The 19,343-nt window shown below is 31.0% G+C and overlaps 1 protein-coding gene across 2 annotated transcripts; it reads left to right on the top strand.

The window, feature by feature from the left end:
- Nucleotides 1–9,630: 9,630 nt before the first annotated feature.
- LOC110098706 (zinc finger A20 and AN1 domain-containing stress-associated protein 9) lies at nucleotides 9,631–19,120 on the top strand. Of its 2 annotated transcripts, none has more exons than XM_020825611.2 (2): nucleotides 9,631–9,759; nucleotides 18,139–19,120. In XM_020825611.2, exon 2 carries the CDS (start codon nucleotides 18,332–18,334, stop codon nucleotides 18,818–18,820), a length of 489 nt encoding a protein of 162 aa, XP_020681270.1. In that variant the 5' UTR covers nucleotides 9,631–9,759; nucleotides 18,139–18,331; the 3' UTR covers nucleotides 18,821–19,120. The 2 variants fall into 2 exon arrangements, with proteins under 2 accessions (XP_020681270.1, XP_020681272.1); XM_020825613.2 differs by having other exon boundaries at nucleotides 9,647–9,759; nucleotides 18,169–19,120.
- The last annotated feature ends 223 nt before the right edge of the window (nucleotides 19,121–19,343 follow it).

Here is a 19,343-nt window from a genome sequence, read left to right on the forward strand (position 1 = left end):
TAATTATTTCAATATTGAATTTATATTTGAATTTAATATTAATGATGAAATATGTTAAATTTTAAAAACGTTTATATATTAAATATATTTAAATAATTTAAGAATTATTTTTAAATATTTTAATTTGAAATTAAAATAAAATTAATTAAATTTATATTTTAATTTTATTAACTACATATTTAATTCAAGTAATTTTTTAAAATTTAAATAAAATTTACTGTTAAATATTTAAAATTTTTAAAAAAATTTAAGGATTTAATTTTAATTTAATTTAAATTTTTATTAAAATATTCATTATTTTAAAATAATTTTAAATACTTTTTTTAACCTATATTTAAAAATTCGTAGGAAATTCAATTTAAATTTAAAATATAACTAATGCCTTAAATTGGGTTGGAAATTAAGTATTTTTATTTAAAATTAATTTTACGAGATATAAATAGTTATTTATATTGCATTATCTTTATTATTTAATTATTTAGTACTTAATTAGTAATTTAATTTATATATATATATATATATATATATATATATATATATGTTTTAAAATTTATTTTAAAACTATATATATTGAGAAATTCCTTTGAAATCTTAAATATAGGTTGAGCATATGAATATAATTTATTGGAAAGGATTAGTGAATAGTTGTACTCCAATTATTCACTAATCAAATCATTAATCATGTTAATTATTATTTAATCTCTGCATATTTAATCTCTGCATATTTAAGATGCACGAGCACTAAGCCTAGGCTTCTCTTAGTTTTAAAGACATGGCTTGTAATTATGTTATGCATTTACCTATGTTATCCAAGGGTGAGTCATTAACACCTAATTTGAACCCATTCAACCTAGTTATATCTTTAGGATAATAATTAATGACCCGTCTAGAGAACTTACAGAAATTCTAGAGATTAGGATACACATCCAAATTACCTGAAACTTAAACAATTTATACTTAATGAAATTTCAAACCTCCATGAATTTTATAGAAAATTTTAGGACCCTTTAAGTCACTTAATTATAACCCTAAATTACCATTTTAATTAAACCCTAAAAATTTTAAAATATTCTAATAAATCCAAATTAAAGCCAAAAATTACAAATAAATATCAAACTCTTCAGAATTTAATTCCTAATCCAAAAGAATTAAAATCCCCTTAATTGGACCTTAATTTGAACACTAATTTAATTTTAATTAAAAATTAACCTTTAATTAAATTAATTAATAAAAAAATTATTAAATTTCAAAAATATTCCAAACACTTAGAAACACTTCTTTAGGTCATTCCTCACCTTCAGAGGTGATTCCAAGAGGTTTGGACTTCATTTAAATGAAAATCCCTAAAATACCCTTAGTTAAGCAATCCTAATAATTCATTAAATTCCCAAACTTTGAAAAATCATAACTAATTTTTGAAAATCCAAATTGTGTAAACTAAAAGGTATTAAACTCTAATTATAGTCTAGTATTTATTAAAAATATGATCATTCCATAAATTATCTTAAATAGAAAAATTAACTCCTCAGTTAATTGTAGTTTAATAACTAGGCCCAAACTTCTAAAGATCATAATTTTTTATAATAAACTCCAAATCCAACAAACTCAAAGTTTATTTACTCCCTAAAGGGTTTAATATTTAATAAAAATACTAGGACTCTAGAACTTAGTTTGTTTCTAAAAGTCAACTTTTGATCTCTTTAATCTAGTGGATAGGATAACCCCAGGCATTCCAAAATATATTAATTCAACTTAAATCTCAGAGAATATTATTCTAAGAATTAAAATTGACCAACCAACTAAATTAATTAAAATTGATATCAAGACACTAATATTTAAACTTCAATCAAAATTCTTCTTTGACCTTCAACAAATCAAATCACAAATAACTTGAATTTATTATCTAATATAAGACATACCTGAAATCACACAACATATTACATACACATATAGTTGTTTTCTATGACATAACTTCTAGCCTTAGGTTAGGTTGGTATTTCTTTCTTCCTGTTTCTGTGATATGATGATTTACATGTGACACATATGCTAGTTGTTTTAATTTTCTGTAATGATCTTTGTAATGATGATGTTAATTACTCTATTATCTTTATGATATGATGAGGGATAGATTACTCATAAGTTAGGAGCGAATTTGATACTTACGATATTTTCTGCAGATAGTCATGCTCACATAGCGCTAAAAGGGGGCTAAAAATAAATAAATTATATATAATTGTTACAGATGCTTCAGCCACTTAGCCCCTAAATAAATAAGAGCATGGTCAAGTATGATAGGCATGAGTATTTTTATTTTCATATATAATTGCTTGGGATACTTTATTATAACTATTTAGGATAATCTTGTAGGAGAGTCTAGATTTTTTTTTTTTTATATTATTGATGCAATTTTATTCAAAGTATAGAGTTATAAAAATCTAAAAATAAGGCATTTTAAATGTAAGAGATCCAAAGAAAAAAGAAAGTCCCTTTACATATTTTTTTTTCATTTGGATATCCTTTTTGAGGGCATACTATAAGGAGGTTGAAGCAAGGAGACCAATAGAGGAGCCAGAATATGAAGATCAAAATATAAATGCCTTATTTTTAAGATTTGTATCATTTCGTAGGATTAAAATATACGATGTTCTTGGTGGAGCCTGACCACCATTATTTTTCTATAAATCATAGGTTGTATAATATATGATACTTACCAAGGACTTTTGGATACTTTTTACTCTGGTTTATATTTTATTAATGTGTTTATTTTACTTACACAGTAGAGATGACATCTTTTTTATATATTTATTTCTTGCATATGTTTGTGCCTAATTTTGTTAGGCTCTTTAGGTATAAAACTTTTTTACTTATAATTAAAAGTTAAAATTTTAAGAATTAAATAACATAGAAAGATAATAATATAGAGAATAAGCCTGAGCTCATCTAGGGTCGCATGTATATTATTGCACTCCACTCTTTCCTTATTTAGACACTTTCCTGCCTATGGGTAGAGTTTAGATAATCTGAACTATGAGGATGAGGTGCTGAACCTAAGAAAGTCTAGTCTTCTAAAAAATTATTTTATAAGCCTTTTAAAATTTTATGAATTCTTGATTTAGAGATTTTGATTAGCGTCCATTGCATTAGAAAATAACTAAAAATCTAAAATTTAATTATATTAGTCTTAAAAGCATACTACCATTCATAAGCATAAGGCCAATTAGGAACATCTCTAGATGTCAACCTTAATTTTCAAAGACGTAGCCACCCACCCATCTGTCATAAAAGTTGGACAGCATGGATTTTATATATATAATTATGTGGTTAGCTAGCTTTCCTTTTCAAGCATGATATAAGTCCAGAATGTATTAGCTAGGACATAGGTGTTAGTATTGTGTATAGAATACTAAACATATTCTAGATTTAGGGCCTAAAGCTATTACTATTAGTGTCTCGTAGTATGCATCACTGATGAGTAAGTCCTCTATCCTTCAGAGGTTATAAATCTCACCTATCTATGTCACATAGACGATGCCAAATCTATCTTTCTCTCTTGTATGCTAAGAGTGCAGTGTTATCTTTTTCCAGTTTCTTTTTCCTATCTTAGTCCTTCAGGATGATGATATGAGTCGTACATGTTGACCAAGCCAAGTTGAGCCTTTCCTTCCCTCTAAATAGGAAGCTCCTAGACTCCTCCCTATATGTTAATCCCATCTGAGAAAATAATATATATTCCTTAATCAAGAGTCTTCTTAGGCTCCGGCTTAAGATGTAATTAAAAACAGGAGCTTGTGCCCACGAAAAATTGAATCCCACATCAAATAAATTACACTCGAGCTGATACGGATGGTGGAAATCTCGTGACTTTGATCATGTTATACATATCATTGCCCATCAAATTATATAGGTTAAAATCATTATCCTCAATAATTAATCATACGTATGATCTCATTTGTCCACCCATTGGCCTGCTTACGAAGAGTGCAAAGGCTTATGATCATTTTGTCCTACGAGGTAGTGCGATTGTACCCTTTGTATTCTGTCCTAGCTGAGCGGTGTCCTTTCGGAGGCCTACAAGCACCTGCAACGCCAATTTAGAAATGCAAGAGTATAATAGGGTAAAGGTAGAGAATGAAATACAACATTTTATATGTTTAATACGTTAACATAGTTAATTATTTATAGTGGTTGTTATATGTAGATAGAGAAGCATCGCCAATCATCTAGGTGAAGTGGAGATGAGTTGCTATTGAATCGTGCCAGATAGCGAGCGATGCAGGTGATCATTTGGCTTAATTATTGCATAGCTTATCACCGCCCTACAAATTAAGTATTCTGATAAGAAGAGTTAATTTGTTCCTCATTCTTTGAAAATTGGATTGTGAAAGTGTTTTGTGAAGATGTTATCTAGTTAATCATATATGGAGATATAATGTATGGCTATGTAATTCGAGTTGATGTAATTTTGAATGAAATAGTAGTCAATTTCAATGTATTTGGTTCAAGCATGGAAGATGGGTTGTTGGCAAGGGCCATGTCTAAGATGTTGTCACAATAAAGAGGAGTTGGTGAGTTTAATGGGATCTAGAAATCAGTGAGGAGTCGATGAAGCCATGTAATGTCTAATGTTGTCATGGCAAGAGCACTATATTATGCTTTCGTTAAGAATTTTATCATTTATTTCTGCTTATTAACATTCCATGATATGAGATTGAGTCCAATGAAAGAACAATATCATGAGATGGATCATCGATCATGCTTGTCTTAGGCCCAATCAGTGTCTGAATAGGAATGCAAGTTGAGATCACCTGAGGTGATCAGTAAGCCAAGTTGAAGTGTGCCTTTGATGTACCTAAGTAGCCTTTTCATTTGCTAAAAATGAATATTCAGTGGAGAATGCATAAATTGGCACAAGTGATTGGTGATGAAGGCTATGTCTGGACTGGTGATGGTGAGATACTATAGGGAGCCATCAATGGAATGGTATAGGGATGAATTGCATAAGGGTTGTTTATCTTCGGTAGAGGTTGCATCCTTCAAGGAGGTTGGGGAGAGAGCCGCTTTGCAGTCCTTGAAACTTGATTTGAGGAGTTTGTCGTCAGCATATTGTGATTGGTTTAAAAAGAAGGTAGTTGGAGTGGTGTGAATTTGTAGCTCAAGAAAGAAGGATATAGGTCCAATGTCCTTTAATGAGAATTTGTTCTGCAGCTGGAGTAGGATATTTGAAATGAAGATATTATTGTTCCCATTTATTAGGATGTCTTCTATGTATGACATAAGATAGAACTAAGTGGTGGTGGATGAAAAAATGAGGAGGGATGGTTCGACATGACTGAATTGAAAGCCTAACTTAGTGAGGAATTTGGAGAAGGTGAGAAACCATTATCTAGGGGCTTGTTTGAGGCCATAGATGACTTTTTGGAGTTTGTAGATGTTTGTGGGATAGAGATGATCTACAAAGTCAGGAGTTTGAGCCATGTAGACCGTGTCAATGAGTGTTCCATAGAGAAAGTCGTTGGACATGTCATATTGATGAATTAACCAGTGGTGTTGTAAGGAAACAATTAGAAGAAGGCAAATTGTTGGCATTTTTGCTATGGGACTAAAAGTTTGATTATAATATATGCCATATTATTGATTGAATCCTTGATCTACAAGGAAAGCTTTGTAGCAGTTGATAGTGACATATGGGTTATGTTTGGTCTTATACGTCCATCGAAAGCCAAGGATTTTATGATTTGGAGGTGGTGGTGTTAGGATCCATGTGCCTTATTTTTGTAAGGCAAAGAATTCATTGGATATGGCTTAGCACTAGTGAGAAGATTTGGATGCTTATATGTAGTATGTAGGGGTGGATGATGAGATAGAGAAATAAACCAAAGTGAATATAATTAAGGGTTTGAGATGCCCTGTTTTGGATCTCATTAGCATTGGGTGAGTAGTGGCGGGTGTGGGAGTGTTTGGAGTTGGTAATGGAGAAGTGGATTGATTGTATGATGAAGGCTGAGTTGCTGGGGTTTGAGTTGGGGTTAAGGCTGAGGGAAGGATGGGTGGCGAGGTGAGTGGTTTTGGTTGGATAGTGGTGGTTGGAACAAGTAGAAGAGGGGATTGTGGGCAAGTTGTTGTGGTGGATGTGTTTGGTTGAGAAAGGTTTTGGTCAGCTTTAAAGGGGAATTCAATTTCATAGAATAAGGCATGACATGATATAATGACTTTATGTGTGATTGTATTATAACAGCAATATCCATGATGGTTGGTGGGATAACCGATGAAGATAGAAGTTGTGGAACATGGTTCTAGTTTGTGTGGAGCTATTTGGTCGAAGCTAGGGATATGCAACCAATGGTATTAAGGTGTTTTTAAAATGGTTTTTGATTGAATAGGAGTTCATGAGGTGATTTGAGATTGGTATTTCATGAGGGAGGAAAGTTTGTTGATGAGATAAATGGTAGTTTAGAGAGTTTCCATCCAAAATTTTGAAGGAAAATGAGTTGTTTAAAAAAGTGTTTGCTTGGTTTCAATGAGATGCCTGTGCTTGCGCTCAGCTATGCCATTTTGCTCGGGTATATGTAAAGACATGAGAAATGACGTGAAATGCCTTTGTGAAGAAGAAATTCATGAAGTTTGTTGGAGGTATATTCTTCACCACCATCAAATTATATTATTTTTATATGAGTATTGAATAAAGTTTTGATCATCAAAATGAATTGTATTAGAATGTTGGTTGTTTGATCTTTATTGATGTCTGGATGTATTACATTAAATGATATAGTAGAATGAACTACATGAGAGTTAAAAGGGAGTTTATGGCTTTTTGCCGTATTACATGGATTGCACAAAATTTTGTGAAAAGATGTGTTGGAGATATTTAGAGTATTTGCAAGCTATTGGAGAATGAAGTTGTGTGGATGTTTGAATATTGTGTACCATAAAGTAGCTAAGTTAGTAGTGGTGTGGAGAGCTGTAGCCGAGTGCTTGGAGTGGATTGGAAGGATTGGATAGAGGACATGATGTCTGCAACTTTGAAGAAGAATTTGATTTTGTTGAGTCGTCCTTGATGACAAAACTGTTAGCATTGAATGATACAAAATAATTATTGTCTTTGGTTAGTTGATGGATAGAAAGAAGATTGTGTGAAATAGAGGGAACATGTAGGATGTTATGTAGATAGATCTTGTGGTTGGAGTTAGGTGTCGGGAGAAGTCCTTGACCACTATTGGAGATAGGAAGGGATGAGCTATTGCCAAATGTGATGGTGTCGGAGCCTTCATATGCCAATGGGTTCTGAAGTTGAGATACATATGTCGTGAGATGAGTGGATGCCCCAGAGTCTAAATACCAATTGGGATCTAATGGAGGTTATTCACAAAGTAGAGACCGACTAGTATTGATTCATATTTATACTGCATATTGCATATAAGCTAGCATTTGAGAGCGGTGTGTCCGATCTTTTCACATATTTGACAAGTTAGGCGGGAGACTTGGGAAAAACCTCTGCCACCTCTTGCAGATGAGCACCCTTGACCCTTGTAGTTGCCATAACCTCTAGCAGAAGATAGAGCCAATGTAGAGTTGTCAATAGTTGGGAGCTTCATGTTTTATGTGGAGAGATTAATTTCTTCACTACAAAGCAGTGAGTAAAGATCATCCAGACGGGTTAGGCTTCGTTTTGGGCGAATGGCTATTTTGAATGCCTGATATGAATTTGGAAGCCCATTAAGGATGTGAAGGATAATGTCTTCTAGGTCAAGGTGAGCACCAACAACAGAGATGCTGTCTAGAAGGGACTTGATTTAGGACAGGCATTGGGCTATGGTGAGTTCTTTCATGGTGATATTATGGAGTTCATCCTTTAGCTAAATGACACTTGAACGATTTGTTGGTTGAAGTCTTTTCTCTAGGGTTTGCCATATCTCATTGTAGCTGTTGAGATTTAGGATGTAGGGAAGAATGCCGTCTGAAATTGTGGAGAAGAGGGCAACTGAGCGATTTTGGTTTATTAGATTCCATGTATTGTAGGCTGGGTTGGGAGTGATTTCATTGATGGAGGAGAGAATTTGTTTCGGTAGAAATATTTAAGTATCTTGTACAAAGCCTTCATATGAGTTTGTAGAAAAGAGTTTTAGGATTTGAAGCCACCATATATAATAGTTATCAGGGGAGAGTTGTGTATGAACAATATGTTTGATATTCGACATTAGAAATTTTAGGGATGGGGGAATACATTGCTCGGTAGAGGTAAGAAAATTTTCTGGAGCTGGTGGTGGGGATGTGATGGTGCTGTTGGCGTCCCTCGTGGAGGTTGTGTGATGTTGTTGGGCTTAACACATCTTTGATACCATGAAAGAATGCTTAAGCACCTATGAAAAGTTAGAAATGCAAGTGTATAACAGAGGAAAGGTAGAGGATGAAATCCGACATTTCATGTATGTTCAATACATCAACATAGGTTACAAATAGTGTATATATGGATGAGGAGATAATCATTTCCAGTGGCTGTTATTTGTAGATGGAGAAGAATCGCCAATCATCAAAGCGAAGTGGAGGCAAGTTGCTGCTAAACCGTGCCAAAGAACGAGGGATGCATTGGAAAAGCTTTGAGGCATGCATTTGTATTCAAAAGATTATTTATGGTATATATAATCATTCTCCTATTAAGAAGAAGGGCTTATAGACCAATAAGTTAAATATAAATCGTAATAGAGATATTAAGTGTCTGAATTAGGGTCGTTGACATGCATCAGCCTTATTGGCGATGATGTGCATCGATGTTATTGGTGATGAAGGAAGATGAAGTTGATGGGCATCGATGTTTGAGTCGATGATGTGCATAGATCTTATAGGTAATGGAATGAGTAAACAATGTGCATCAACCTTAATCTAATATAATTTTATTGAAGATTTAAACATAATTTATTTTTACAAATATATTTTAAAATTTACAAACCTAAAAATTGAAATAAAAATAAGAAAAAAATAAATGTTCATTTTTATTTTAAAAATTAAATATATTAACAAAGAGAAAAAAATGAGTTGACAAGATTATAATATCTCAGCTTCTAATATCACTTTCTTAAAAATAATTAAAGAGACTTTATTAGTTCCACAACGCTTAAGTGTCCAATATTTTTTAGCTTCACTTTAAATTTATAGTAATTCTATTTTTTGAGATTTAGAAAATTAGAAAGAAATATAAAATATCTTATTAAAATTTTTAACTATTTAATTCTTAGATATGATGTTTTTTCTAATCTTACATTTATAAATCTAAAAATATTTTACATTTAAAATATTAAAATAGAAAGATAACAATTTTTTTTAAAATAAAGCTTCATGCTAATTTAAATTGTAGAGAAATTTTTTATTTTATTTTTCTTAATAATGTGCATATAAAAATAAAAATAAAAATAAATATATATTATATTATCAAAATATAAAATCAATTGTGAAGAAAATTTAGCCAAAACAAATCTTATTTTTATAAATGTATCAATTAAATTTGAGGGAGCATCATTTCTTTATATTTAAAATAAATAAATATTAATTTGTTGACTTGAAATTTATGCAAAATATTTTACTATTATAATATTTTTATTAAAAAAATACAGTATTTATCACAATTATAAATACTCCATTTTCTCAGAGCCGCTCTCTTATCTTCTGAAGAGTGCTTCCATCTCTCTTTGAGCTCAGCGGATGCTGAGGTCAGCCCCTTCTTGGTGAGCTCGTCTTCCCGATCGCTTTTCCGGCCTAGAGATGGTGGTAATTCCCCTTGCTCTTCGTCTTATCTAGGAAAGATGGCGTTTTTATTTGCTTTTATTTAGTTTGTTTACTGGTTATTAATTTCTGTTGGATATTTCTCCTAAGAATTTATTGTATTTGGAAGTCAAAGAATCTGTTTTAAGAATTTTTTAGATGGATATTTTTTCTAAGAATCTGTATTTGCTGAAAGGATTATCTTGGAAATCTTTAAAGGTTGAATCTGTTAGGGTTATTAAGCTTCAGGGAAGTTCTTGTTTTGGAGCCTTCGTCGATCTGATCTTTATTGTATGAACGTTTTTGGTCGTGATGTCCGTCCAGTTCTCTGTCGGGAGAAAAATCACCAACAACAAACGAATAGAGCGTTGTTTGTTTTTATGGGTTGCGATTTGTGATTTTGTTGATCCTGAAGATTGTTCTCCTTTGATTAATCTAAGGTGCTATTCTGCTACGAGTGGGATTTAATAAATCTTGTGAATCCAGATTTAGTAAATCGTGAAGTCATCAAATCCTAAAAAAACTTTTGGCATGATACTTTTTAAATTTGGGTAAATTCTGGTTGACTATTTAACATGTATTTTCAATATTTATGATTTAAACGAAGGACAAGATGATTCATAGTGAGAAGAAACGGTGTAAATTTCTTAAATCATACTAAATCGAAAGGAAAAAGGGATATAAGAAGATGGTAGAATTTATGTGGCTTATAAAAGCTATTTTACTAGAGAAAATGATCCTTAGGGGTAATGGGTATGTAAGAAAAATGCATACCAAGGGGGGGTTGAATTGGGTGAGCTCGAGCACTTCCAAATTCATTTTTGAATTCAAATCCCACACAAATTGATGCTAATTGAGCTAATAATATAGAAATTAAATTTGCAACTCAATATGTAAAGGCTTTTACAAAACAAACTAGCTTATCAAATGCTTATCAACACATAAGGTAAGTTGATGTATGCGATGAGTTGTGCTTATGTGTGTGACCTAAGACTCTAAGCATTTATTTACATGTTCCCTTGCTACTAATACAATCAAATAATCCATCACAACTGACATGTAGATTGATTTAAGGTGTATAATTTCAAAATCAAGCTAGTGAGAGAGTAGTTTATCACAGCTACAATGTAAACATTAGGGTGAATTTAGCATGCCAGAGCACTGGCAAATTTGTTTTTTTTTTTTTTAAATTGGATAACAAAGTTAAGCACTGTCAAATTCATTTTTCAGAATGTTCTCAATTCAAGTATTTCACAATCCAATGCTAATTGAAGCTAATAACATAGCAATTGAATTTAAAATCAAATGTATGAAGGCTAGTACGATTAAACAAGCAAATCAAATTCTTATCAACACCCAAGGTAAGTTGATTTATGTGATGATTTGTGCTGAGGTGAGTGACTTTAAATTTAAGCACTTATATGCTTCCCTGGTTTTAGCATAGTCAAATAATCCATCACAGCTTACACATTGTTTGAATTAAGGTGTATAATTGCAATATCAAGCTAGTGGGAGAATATTTTTATCATGAACACAAGGTAAATATTACACTCTACTTCACTTGCTATAATGATTAAACTCACAATACGGTGAAGCTACAAACTATATTCCAAGTATAATGATATTGTTATCAAGAGTAAATTTGAGTTATATGTGTGTATTCTGATTTAAGGTATATAATTACAAAATTAAGCTAGTGAGAGAGTATTTTATCACGTGCACAATAAAATATGGCTACCAACTAAATTCAATGTATAATGATGTTATGATCAAGAGGATATAGCTATATGAGAGTGCATTTAATTTTAAGCGTAAATAAAGTAATTTACTCTGCACATTAACATAGAAGTAATTATTGTATGGATCACCACAAAAACATGGCGTAAATAAAGTAATATACTTTGCATGTTTCAATCTCTAATGGGCTTACATCCATGCCTAGACCTCGTGAGTTTCCTGGGCTTGCAAACAAGCACAAGCACAACAAACATCTTTTATCGGGCAAAAAAGCCCTTGAACCCTCACACTATCTTCACGGGCTAGTGGTGCCCAAACTTCATGAAGCTTTTCGAAGGACTTAGCAAACTCTTCATTACAAGAGAAATTATCCCAAACCAAAACTCTTCGAACTTTGCAGGTGAATTAGATATTTTCATAATCTAGCTTATACAATCTCCTCTTACAAAGCATTGTAAACTACACTAAAAAAGCTAAAGTGCAAAACAATCTTATAAATATGCTAAGAGAATGAGGGAAAGGTATTACCATAAACTAGAGCTATAAAGACCTTTGAAGGATGAATATCTTAAGTCCAATTAGATTATTTTTCTAAAATGAAATAAGTCTTTAATCTCACATAATTAGATTGCTCATTAGTTGCCAAAACCTCCAAAACTAGGCATTTGATTCTAAATTTTTTGTACAACAAGCCTTTATTTCACTACGTAGGGTTGACTACATCAATCCTTTTTATCTTTTGTGTAAGAGTCAAATTCTCATTTAAATCTTAATAAAAAAGGTCATTTATAATATTTTCTAGCCAAGTCTTTTTAGGTCTACCTTTCTTAATATAGGCCAAATCAAATACATCTACTCTCCTGGCGGGGTCATTGGAAGGCTGACGTTTAATGTGTCCAAACCTTATAAGACGACTCTCTCTAATCTAATTAGCCACTGAAGCTACTCTAACCTTGTCATATATATATACTCGTTTCGCATTGTCTTTAAGAGTAAAGCCACTCATCCACTTGAGCATCCTCATCTCTACAACATTCTGCACCATAAAACATTGCAGGTCTCAACACCATATTTCCCTAAGTTTAAAAAACATATTCCTTAAAAGATCATCAAATGACTAACCAGTTGTTTAATGACTATTTTGCATATTTGGTAAATGAGTTTACCCAATATTGGACATTTTCTCAAATGTTGGGATCTTAATGTTTGAAATAACATAATTAGGTATTGAGGTATTCTCATTTTGTGAGGCGAGGTTTAAGATTCGAGAGTTTTTGAAGCATAAGCCTTAGAATTAAACCATTAAATCAATAAAAAAATATGAAATAATAAGTAGCTTACTACATCAAAGTAAGATCATAAAATTTTAAAAATAATTTAAAATCATACAAGACTACAAAAAAAGCTAAATAAATAGCCTTATGCTCTCAATTCAACATAGACAAGTAGCCTAAGGTTATAATTTATGAATTCAAGATTCACTCACACTCTCATCACTTAAGAGGGTTTTCATCAGAATCATCATTGTAGTTAATTGCTTTATCTCTTCCCTCATACTAAAAATACACTAGAAAAGCTAAAGCTAAAAATAATCTTACAAATATGCTAAGAGAATGAGGGAAAGATATTACCAAAAACTAAAACTAGAGCTATAAAGACATTCGAAAGGATGAACACCATAAGCCCAATTAGATTTTTTTCCCCAAAATGATAGAAGTCTTTAATCTTATTTAAATAGTTTGTTCAGTAGTTGCGAAATCATCAAAAACTAAGCATTTGATTCTAAATTTTTTGTGTTAAAAAAACTATTCCTTAAAAGATCCTCAAATGACTAACCAGTTATTTAATGACTATTTTTTATAGTTGGTAAATGAGTTTGCCCAATATTGGTTATTTTCTCAAATGTTGGGATCCTATTTTCGAAATTACGTAATCAAGTATTGAGGGTTTTTTTTTGTGTGAGGGAAGGTGTATGTCTGGAGGCGTTTTGAAGCATAAGCCTTAGAATTAAACCATTAAATTAATCAAAAATATAAAATAATAAGTAACATAATAACATCAAATTAAGATCATAAAAATTGAAAGATCATTAAATTCATACAAGGCTATAAACAATGCTAAATAAATAGTTGTTTAACTTCTAGTTTAACATAAACAAGTAGCCTATAATTTATGAATTCAAGAGTCACTCACTCTCTCATCACTTAGAGGTCATTAGAATCATCATTGTTGTTAATTGTTTTCCTCATCTCTATAACACTTAATTTTATGTTTCTCTTTTAATGACCAACATTTTGCATCATAAAGCATTGCATGTATAACCATCATTTCATAAAATTCTTCTATAAGTTTGAGGGGCACTTTTTATCACACAATATGCCCGATGCATTTATCCACTTCAACCATCCAAATTAAATTCTACTAATAATATCCACATCTATTCACCATCACTTTGAACAATAGACCTTAGATATTCAAAACATGCACTCTTTTTAATTACTTGATCACCCAATGTCACAATCTCACCGTTAGATCTTTTACTGCTAAAATTACACTCCATGCACTCAGTTTTAGATCTACTCAAATGAAAACCTTTAGATTTTAAGGTTGACCTCTATAATTCAAGTTTTTCATTAACTCCCTCCTCTCTGGTCTTATCAACAAAAAGAATATCGACAAAAAGCACACACCAAGTTACATCCTCTTGCAAATGTCTAGTTAAAAAATTATGACTAAAGCAAAAGGATGTGGGCTTAAAGCTGGTCCTTGATGTAATCAAATTGAAATAGAAAAATACTTGATTAAAATATCTTGTGTTTAAACACAAGTAACAACTCATACATATCTTTAATGACTGAATATAAGCATTATTAACTTGTTTCCTTTTTAGAACTCTCTAAAGCACTTCACTTGGAATTTTATCATATGTTTTATCTAAATTAATAAATATCAAATCATATGTAAATTCTTCATACTTTTTTATGCTTATTCATTAAACCTCTCAAAAAATATAGCTTCTATAGTATAGACCTACCCGACATGAATCCTAATTGAATTTGAGAGATATTAGATTCACGTTGTTACCTATGCTTAATTACTCTCTTCCATAATTTTAATGTATCTTATATTATCTTAATTTTTCTATGATTCATACAGTTTTATGCATCACTTTTACTCTTAAAAAGAAAAATCAACAAACTTCTTCTTTACTCATTTGGCATTTTTTTGTTTATAAATAATATTAAAAAGTTTTGTGAGCCAAGAAATTCTTTAATCTCCTTAGCATTTTCATATTTCTATTGGAATATCATCAATTTCTATCATTTTTCTACACTCCAGTTTCTTTACAATCTCTCCAAATATGATATTACTACTACAACGATAAAATTAAAAATATATATTTTCTTTTAGGTTGTTATGATCATTAAAGCCAATTGTGTTCTCATGATCTTCATTGAAAATTTTATTAAAATATTTCATCCACCTATGTTGAACATCCTTTTTAAGATTTTTTTTTTTTTTAATTTTCATCTTTGATGTACTTCACTTGAAGTAAATATTTAGTTCTTCTATCTCTTTCTTTGGCTTTCTTATACTTTGTTTGGTATCTAATATATTATATAAATCACTTAAAACTAAGTTCTTTACAACACATTGCTTTCTCATAATCTTTATAGATATCTTTTCAATTTTTTTGAGTTTTTATATCAAAATCAATTCTTATGGTGATTTTTTATATTTTTTTACCTTTTGTTGTACATTTTGATTCTACTACCAACTATTTTTATTATTAGGAATTTTTTTCTTTTGATTCTTCAGGCACATACTTTATAATATTCTTAATATCACTAGTTACCTTTTTTCATATAACATTAACTTCCTTATGAACAACCCAAATTTTAGATCTTAAATTTTACTCTAAAAAATACTTTTATAAGCATTCTTTAAATATCTCTATCTAATCCTAAGATAGTATTTTACTTTATTTTTTATGTTTCATCTCCATGTTAAAGTTTAAAACTAATAAGCATTGTTGGGTATATAACTTTCTTTCAGAATGACATTTCAATTTTTACAATGATTTATTTTTTTTATAAGAAACTAATCAATCTGAGTTTTATTATGTCCATTCTTATAAGTGATGAGATGCATATATTTTTTTTTAAATAAAATATTAGCAATTTTAAAATCATCAACTATAATAGGATCTAATATGGTCCTATTATCTTCATAATCACTTCGAACTTATAGCAACCATGAATAATTTTAAAATATTCTACCACTTTACTACATAATCATTTAAATTTCTCCGATAAATATCCTTTATATTAATTTTTCTAGGTCATTTCAAAATTTTATTTTTGAATATATATGAAAATCTCTTTTAGGAGTATAAACACTTATAACATTAATAATATTAGCATTAATTACAATTTTAAAGATATAATTTTATGTTCAATTCTAATAATTTCTACAACATTATTTTTCAAACTCTTATTTAGAATTACATCCTTGCATCTTCTAATACGAGTTTTATCAAAATATTAAAGTTTAAATCTTGAACTATCAATCTCGTTAGTTTTTTTTCCAACCCATTTAGTTTCTTGAATATATAGAATATTTACTTCATATGAATCATAATATTTATTAATTCCATTAATTTGTCTGTTAGAGTGTAAGAGTACTTATATTCTCAATTTTTGTCCTAAACTAGTTTTATGAGCAAGCTTTTTTGTTCACATTCATTCATAATATGAGAATCCTTGCTTATTTAATATTGTACCCGAATGCCAGCGCAGCAGTCTTTGCATATTTTTTCACTGTATTCAGGGCATACAGTGCATCGCTTCAACGAAACGCCCTAACATTAATACATTGTATTAAATGATTCATATCATGATTGTTTGTCAAGCTTTACACTAGTTGTCGATGACCAAACACAATCCTCCACTTTCTTAACTAGAGCTTGGGGCTCGACAAGGATAGTGTGTGTGTGTCTATATATATTAAATTTAAATGAGCTAAATCTTAATTTTCGAAACTGAGGCATCTTCAAAATTAAGCTAAGGCATAACTCACCCCCATTGAGACATAAACCTCATCTAATAAGAATGAGGCATGTGCCTTATTATATTTTTTTATAAAATTGTGTTGAGATTTTCCTCTAATTACATAATTTAAAACCATGGTTTGGTGACCTTTGTCGTGTGCAATGCTAGCAAAATGGAGAATTAACAATCTCAAAATTATCGGAAAAATCCAAACAGCGCGTTTATTGACTAAAGTGAATAAATACAAAATTTTATATAACTCTGTTAGAAATTATAAATGATTACATCTTTACTTGATTGATCCTAATACTATTACAAATGTGCCTATATAAAAGTAAGAGAAGAGAGTAATAAGAACAATACAATAAAGATAAATATCATAAAAAATGAGGATTACACTAATTAATATTATGAATTCTTAATAAATAGTAAACATATGAGATGATATTAATATGGCAATATAATAATTCTAATAACTCTAATATCTTCCACAAATTCATGATGCTACATCAAGGAGCATAAAATATTTGTATAATGCAATAAGAATCAAGAGATCCAAATTAAGAGTTGTTTAACAATTGTTTTGAAATTGTAGAGCTGTGCTAATCGAGGCTAGAATGAGATATTCTCAACTAAACCATGCATAGTCATGAGCTTAGTGCTATGCTAACCATTGTTGAGACTATAGGTGACATAATCATCACAGGAGATATAGACAAGAACAAGGCGGTGTAAGATAAGCTGGAAGGAGATGAATTATATATAAAAATATGTGATAAAATTATGAATGATAAATTAATGAGTAATTATATTTGAAGAATGATTGAAGTGACATTTATTGAATATAAAGTAATTAAAAATATATCTAGATTGTTTTGGCATGCGCAATGTAAGGTAGAAACTGCATTTCAGAAGGGTGCATAAATTTTGTATTGGAGGATTGTGAAAGTAAAAGGTTTAGCCCTAATGTAATATGTTTGAAGTTGTTCAAATTGATTTGCAAAAAAAAAAAATGGATAACATATCAAATGACACTTATCATGTATGGATGGAAAGCAGAGATTCAAAAAGTAAATCCTAAATAGTTGAGATAAGGTTAGTGATGATTTATAAAGTGGCAAAATAAAGAAGAGTAAATTGAGGAATTATAATATTAGAAATGATTAAAGTGGCATATATTCAAGATAAATTAAAAATATACTAAGTAATATGGACGTTCTCAATGAAGGGTACATAGTGCACTTTATTAGATGGGTGATAAATTAGTGGAGGATTATGGAGAAAAGTGTCAGCCATAAGGTAACATGGATTGAAGCTGTTACAACTGATTTATGAAAAATACCGACACTCAATAGGCATTACTGTATGAATGAAAAATAAGGATACATAAAGCTAATACCAAATAGTTGGGACAAGGCATGAATGAAAAATGACTATTCATAAAGCTAATCCTAAATATCTGAGATAAGGCTAATGATATATATATATAATGCTGTGAAAATTGTTTTTAGAAATCTTAATTATTACTTTCATGAATGATGGGATTCTGTTTTGCATGAAATGCTGCTTAATTACAATATTTTTGCCCATCTTGTAGCTAATTGAAGATCCATTTGAGATTTTTCAGTCAGTGTGACGTGTTTCTAGAAGGATTATCTCTGAATTTTCCGCTGTCGTGAATTCTCGATCTGTTCCATTGGAAGGAATCGCATTCAGCTAAACTTAGCACATTAGCTTCTTCCATCTGAACATATTTTCGAATTCATTTAGTTTCAGTTCTTTGTAAAGAAATGGCCCAGGAGAGCTGGAATGAGATCGATGAGACTGAAATCCAAAAGCCCGAGGGTCCTATTCTTTGTGCAAATAATTGTGGCTTCTTCGGTAGTCCAATGACCAACAATCTGTGCTCAAAATGCTACAGAGATCTTGTGATGAATCAAAATGTGTTGGAAGTAGCGAAGCAAGCTACTGTAGCATCTTCTTCTGTGGTGATTGAATCAGTTCCAGCGCAAGAACAGAAATTCAGTGTTGAAACTGTAGGAAATGTCGATAAGAAGGCTTCAGAGGAGGCACTTAACAAGCAACAGCAAAATCGTTGCTTGTCATGCAGAAGAAGGGTGGGTCTAACAGGTTTCAAGTGTCGATGTGGGAGCACATTCTGCTCTACTCATCGTTACCCTGAACTCCATGAATGCTCATTCGACTACAAATGTGCAGGTAGGGAGGCCATAGCCAAGGAGAACCCTGTTGTGAAAGCTGAGAAAATTGAAAAGATCTGATACTGTGGAACTGAAGAATATTGGATGATAGTGAAGCTGATTCCTCAGGTATCCTTAAGTTGCTACTTTCCTGATTGCTGCGTGTATTTTTCAAATCATAACTATTGTAATCAGATCTGAATGTGTGGCTTCTCTGTTTGCTAGCTTTGTATTCAATGGCCAAGCTTATGTTGTTTTTTCCATTTTATGAACTTGTGATGTGTCATCTCATGAGTGAAGAAGGTCGTCATGTTTCTGATTGAATCCAGCAAGTCTGGTGTTATTGTTTTCATTGTGCTAATTTGTTATCTGTTCAGATGATGTGGATTGCACTATGGTTAGTGTACTAAATTAATTTATGTATTGGGAAGGTGTCCTTCAAACGAGAAAGTATTAAGTGCGGAGTTCGGATGACTCTTAACAGGATACAATGGAAAAAATGGTTCATGTATTCGACCCCACGTAGTGGGACAGAGGCTTGATGTTGTTGTTGTTGTGAAGTCTGGATGTAGCTCACATTCAGATTTCAATGAAATCAAGTTAC

The sequence above is a fragment of the Dendrobium catenatum genome, unplaced genomic scaffold (genome assembly GCF_001605985.2).
Source record: "Dendrobium catenatum unplaced genomic scaffold, ASM160598v2 original_scaffold_274930, whole genome shotgun sequence".
NCBI lineage: Eukaryota > Viridiplantae > Streptophyta > Magnoliopsida > Asparagales > Orchidaceae > Dendrobium > Dendrobium catenatum.